Source organism: Phaseolus vulgaris, chromosome 11 (assembly GCF_000499845.2).
Source record: "Phaseolus vulgaris cultivar G19833 chromosome 11, P. vulgaris v2.0, whole genome shotgun sequence".
Lineage (NCBI taxonomy): Eukaryota > Viridiplantae > Streptophyta > Magnoliopsida > Fabales > Fabaceae > Phaseolus > Phaseolus vulgaris.
In genome coordinates, this window is record NC_023749.2 from 33,762,668 (window position 1) to 33,768,682 (window position 6,015).

General features: G+C 29.6%; 1 protein-coding gene across 1 annotated transcript; it reads left to right on the forward strand.

Annotated features, from left to right (window-relative positions):
• The first annotated feature begins 1,871 nt into the window (after window positions 1-1,871).
• Window positions 1,872-4,780, forward strand: LOC137805652 (uncharacterized). Its single transcript, XM_068605596.1, has 5 exons — window positions 1,872-2,110; window positions 2,761-2,846; window positions 3,595-3,794; window positions 3,867-3,922; window positions 4,548-4,780. The coding sequence occupies exons 1-3, from the start codon at window positions 1,872-1,874 to the stop codon at window positions 3,720-3,722; spliced, it is 453 nt and encodes a 150-aa protein (XP_068461697.1). The 3' UTR covers window positions 3,723-3,794; window positions 3,867-3,922; window positions 4,548-4,780.
• Window positions 4,781-6,015: the final 1,235 nt, after the last annotated feature.

Sequence of the window (6,015 nt, forward strand, 5' to 3'; positions counted from 1 at the left end):
GTTGGCCTTCTTGTTGTAGGCATCGATGTCCGATCTCCGAGAACTGAGCTCTACACGCTCTGGTCCATTACATGTATACTACCGGTCCTATATTTAAGGAACAATTATTATCCACTAACAAAGTGGATAAAAACCACGTGCAATTATTTTTTAATATCCCATTATTACTGATAAATATTCGGATGGCTATAAATATCTTTAATGTTATGTAAATATAACCATTATTGATAAATATTTACTATTATGTAATGTAACCAGCCACTATGACTAAAAGGTCTGATTGAAAAACCAAAAGTAGTTCTTTATACTTCATAACTTACAAGTCTATAAATACAATAATCAGGGAGTTACTTACTCACTCGATTTTTGATATTCGCTTACTACTACTATGATATCATTATACTTTTACTGACTTGTATCAGAGAGTGTTCTGAAGGTGAGCTTCCATTGAACATTATTTGGTGATAAAGTTCAACAATCCTCCAAATAAAGACTAGTCTTACTAACAATCGGATTCAACGCCTCGAAGAAGTCAACGCGAAATCGATAAGAACATCTCCTTCTTACCATATCCTTCCTAAGTTGAAATGAAAACCTAACCAAAATTAAATATAATATAAATGAGAAGAAAAATCGGAATCACTCCTCGATTATTAAAATTCTCTCCTTTTCTACTACTCCAATGTGAACTGATAAATTATTATTAAATTATTATGCTAATAGTAATTAATTTATCAATTATGTAATACATTTATTTAAATAATATCCATAGTCATCTAAATGAGTACTATTAATATTTTTATTTTGTTATTTGATTTGTAAAATACTATATTAGTTCTTGAGGTTGGATGACATTAGTGATGTTGATGATGCGAGGGAACGAAAGTCTACTTATCATTTGTCACCTGAACGAGAGACATGATTTTTAAGGTTTGTACAAATTTAAATTTGTTTTTAGTTCTCCAAATTGGGGCATTACTTTTTTGTCCTCCAATTAGGAAAAAAATCATTTTTCAATCTTCTGATTTTGAAAAAAATGTATTTTAGTTCTAGGGTTAAACAACATTAACAATGTTCTTTTAATGTTGTTATATTCAAATTCAACATATTAAATAGCTCAAATGCTATCTTTTTCTACTTCATTTCCACTTTCCAAAAAAGTAATGATAACATGGTTCATTCACTTCAATATTCATATACATTTAAATTATTATAAATAACATTTTATTTAAAAGTTGTTGTAGAACAATTATTTTACTGTTAAGATCTTTTAAACATTTTATTCTTTTAATCCAGTTAAAGGTAGAATAACACTACAAAATAAAAAATTCATATATCAAATAAATCCATGACTTAGCTTCACTATATGCATGATATAACTGAGATATGGTCACAACAAACTCATTATTGTGCAGGAGGATTAGAATATTATTTTAAGAACTAAACAAAATTAATATAAAATTTCAAATAAATATTACTAAAGTAAATATAAGTGAATAATGATGAATAAACCACCGTATTCACGTTATCAATTTTCATTAATCTTCTCTAACCTGATAAAATAAAAATACATTAAACATAATTAAATATCAAATGACTAAAAAATTAATTAAATAAATAATTAATATACCAAATTTATTAAATAAAAATATATTTAAAATTTTAAAAAAACTATGTAACATAATTAAATTTACATGTCAAATGTTGATAGCCTATTTAATAAAAAATAACAATTATATAAAGTTTTTTTTTTTTTTTGAAAAGTCCCCAGCTAAAGAAAGTATTTAACCCTTTATTTTAACAATGGCGTGATCTAAATAATTAGTTTATTTTTGCAATGAATAATCATAATCATAAAATCTAAATATGTTATGGAATCCAAAGAGGATTCTAGATATTTATTTATTCTCGAGAAAGAAAACTTTACGCATGCACAACGCACGTGCCGCTGTCAGTTCCTTATTAAAGAGACCCCTTCTCTTCCAAACGCAACCAGACTTCAGCGCGTCGCAGACACAGAAAGCAATCACTTCACTTCAGCCTTATCCAATTTAGGGTTTCGGTTCTTCACCTTACCTTTCACGTATCGAAACCTTAAATTTAGGATCAGGTAGCTTCTCATGATCCGTTTTAAGATTTCGTTTTTCTTTGTCGCTAATTCTAGGGTTCGACGTTCCTTTGTCACCCGTAATCTTATTTTACTTAATTTTTTCTTCCTATTTTTGTTTCCTCCGATTTCTTATAAACTTTTAGGGTTTTTGTTTTGATATAGTATTGATCTGATCTTCCTGTTAGAAACTCGTGTTTGTTATGCTGAAAGGGTCGTTTTTTTTAATTCATATTTTTAGGTTGATTTTGGTGTACAATGATTTTTGAGGTATGGGGTTTTTCTTCTGTGGTGATTTTTTTCGACGGGTGTAATTCCTTGATCGTCACTGTCAATTTCAAGGAAAAATCTGAACTCTAGGAAATATTTTGCTTTGTGCTACTGAGATCTTTTGAAAATTTTAAAATCAGTGTTTTAAGTTGTGGCGAATAAACCAAGTGTTTAATTTTAAATATAGTGTAGCTTTAACTTGGTACAGAGGTTAAATTTTTTTTAATACATGGGATGGTCGTTGATGAAATTTTCTCTAGTTTGTTGTGTTGAATATTCTTTTTATGTGATGGAGATTATTAATGACAGGGATTTGTCTTTTATCTTTTCAAGTGTGCTATTATTGTAATTCAATTTAGCTGACATGTTGATTGCAATGTCAGGTCTGAACAATCTGGTTGGTGGAACTTTGGTCATAGAGAGTCAAGTTTTATGTCTGAATTAGACGCTCAAATTCCTACTGCCTTCGGTATGTTGCGACTCCTTGACAAATGTTTTAATCTCTGGATTACTTGTCTTGTTCATGATATGTGATATTTCTAAAGGGAATAGATATCAATTCATTATGTATGTGTGATTAACATAGCGTTTCTTTTTTATCTATGTTTTCCTTCCATAATTCTGTTGTGGTATATGCTTGCGCAATATGATGTCTATATTTACTCTAACTTTTATGTCTTACAGTAGTTATTTTGTTTGATCGTCTTTATTTTTCAGCAGTATGCGATAAATATGTATTTTGTGCACTTTTCCATTTGATTCTCAGTTATGTACCTTCTATATACAGTTCAGTGAAAATTTAGTTGCGGACTCTGTTACTTTCATTTGTATTCCCTGAGCATGGAATTTGACATTTCCCTTCACTTTTCTGTTTTATGAGCGTCATGTTATTTTGAATACTCATTTGTTAATCCCATGGTCGAACAATAATGTTGTCCTGTACATTCAGACAATCTTATGTGTATCTTTCTTGAATAGGAGATTATTCAGAAAAAAAGATATGCTAGCTGTATGAGTTTTCTAAGTGTTGTTTTATGGTGACTTTTATGTTGAGCTTTTCATACGTTGTATTGCATTTTCAGTTTTACCATTTGTGAAAGTTGTGTACACATGCTTGCTCACTATTATATATTTATGAGAAGTATTTGGTTACTGTGATTATTCAATTCTGTTTAATGATTGAGTCTGATAAATAATGTGTTTGCCTCAATTTATAGATCCTTTTGCTGAGGCAAATGCTGATGACTCGGGTGTGGGTCAAGGAGTATGTGCATATTCGTGTACACAGAGAATGGTAGGAAAGCCTGACAACTGTTCAGGGATTGAAAAAAGAATTCAGCTATAACAAGATACTTAAAGACGTTAAGAAAGAGTTTGTTGCAATGGCACAGTTGTTCAGGACCCAGAACTAGGACAGGTCTGTGTTGACACTCCCCTCTTTGATAATGATCTACCCATTGTTTTCAGCTACAAGTGTTTGTGGTCGTAGGTTATTCAACTTCCAAGGTGATCAGCGGAAGAATGTTTTCTGCCTTCCTAGTCCAGGTAACCGTCCTCTCTTTTGTGTTATGAGTGTATTATAATTTCTATGATTACATATCCATATTGATTTTCATCTTTTCGATTCGCTTCTTTCTGTACTATTTTCATTATTGTGCTTTAGGCTTAGTTGTGGAATCTCCCATTTCAGAGAATGAGTGACTTTTGAAAATATACTCTGTTAGTCTTGAATGTGTTGCAAACATAGCTGGTCGATCTGTAATTTTGCACTTATGAGACAATATCCAATATTTTGAAATTGTATGTTAAATGTGAACCTAGGCCCTGTATACTCTTCTAAAGTATAGAAAATTTATTAATTAATATATTTTATGCTCAAGAAAAGAAGCTAAGAAAAACGAGAAGGAAGCACAAATAGATTTTATTTGTATAATCATGGTTGGGTCTTAGCACACAATGGTTTGCGATATTGTATTTAATTGATGGTATCTGTAACACTAGAAAATGGATTAAACATGTCACATACGAACAAGTATATACTTCTATTCATTCCTCTAGAGATATGGGAAAAAATTGTAATTGTTTTCAAAGAATGTACCATGAATATTTGGATACTGGGATTCTCCATCTAATCATCTTGTTGGTTGTTTTCTCTTGTGAATGTTAACAGGCTGGTATCGTGAAGAAGGAGCATATCAAGATTCATGGTTTCTAAGCGATTGGGGTCTCAAGTATCAAGTCTTACCAGCTAGCCTATGTGCTGGGCATAGATAATTTGAGTTCTGTTATTGTGGTATATCTAGTGTGTTCTGGTATTTAATCATGTGACGTGGAATTATGGATTTTAGAATATTGTGTTATTTGCTTTTAAGACATATATGAAAAACCAGTTTAATCGACTTCTATTCGATCTTTTAACTTGTAAAACCTAGGTGAAAAAGAAAAAAGGAGGTGAGAAATATTAGAGAAATTGTTTTGTAGTATTGTTTTATTTATTTATATTATTAGTATTATTTTTATTTCTTTGTTATAAGAATTAGATTTGAAAAAAAAAAGAAAAACTGCAGTAATGGATTATTCGAATGTTTTAAAACCACTCTACTATTACAAAATACTATCGAGTTCGATATGTTTTGACAACTTTTTCCGAAAATTAATTTTAGCTTAAGTTGAATATAATTTATTTTTCTAATTTCAATTTCAATAAAAATTGTTTTTTGAACAAAAATTTACGTTGATTTTTTATGTGATTTTCCCCCGTGATTTATATATAAGATAAAACTGCTAATGATAAGGTGGTTTTATTGAGATAATTGATGTTAAAGAAAATAGAAATTTGTTCATTTAAAGAGTTTCAATTACCTAAAAATATTCGATGAAGAGGACATTTGACTAATCTTGGTCTAGAAGGTATGAAATTGAAAATATTTAGTTAGAGAAAAAGTTTTGTAGCACTCACAGTTAGGTAAACTTTTATATGCTTTTTCAATTTATAAAAAAGATAGTTTTTAATAGATTAAACTTTATGATTAACATTGATAAGGTTGTGTTGTTAATAATGAATATATTCCTTACTCTTTTTCTATCAGAAATTTTAACCGAGTTATCCATTTTTGTTAAAGGTTTTTAATGATTTGCTACCAGTTATTTTGTTTGGGTATTTTGATTCAGAAATTTTAAAATTCAGCAGCAACATCAAGGACCTAAATTTTCAAGAGAAATTAAGAATTCAAAATAATACAATTTAAAATGCTGTCACATTCTTTCCTCTTATTTATTTTTCCAGCAAGAGTATGTTTGTTTGGACGTCTTGTGTATGGTTTCATATGGAGAAAAACAAAGAAGTCAATCTCTTTAGTGTTAGAAAAGTAGATGTCCATTAGCTAAAAATTGGATACCAAACCCATAATATACTTGGATTTATTATTTCCTAAGATATTCACCTTTTTGAAATGTCATGCTTCTTTCTTGTTTGTTGAGGTGTCATCACAAATATCATTTAGGTTGGCTTGATATAGATGACTAACACATGATGCTGGGTGAGAAACGGTCTAAGAGATTCTGTTACTTTTCTCTCTTTTATAAATGATAGAGGTCTTTTTCTTATTTTAAATTTTGTTATGTTGAAATACTCTAGA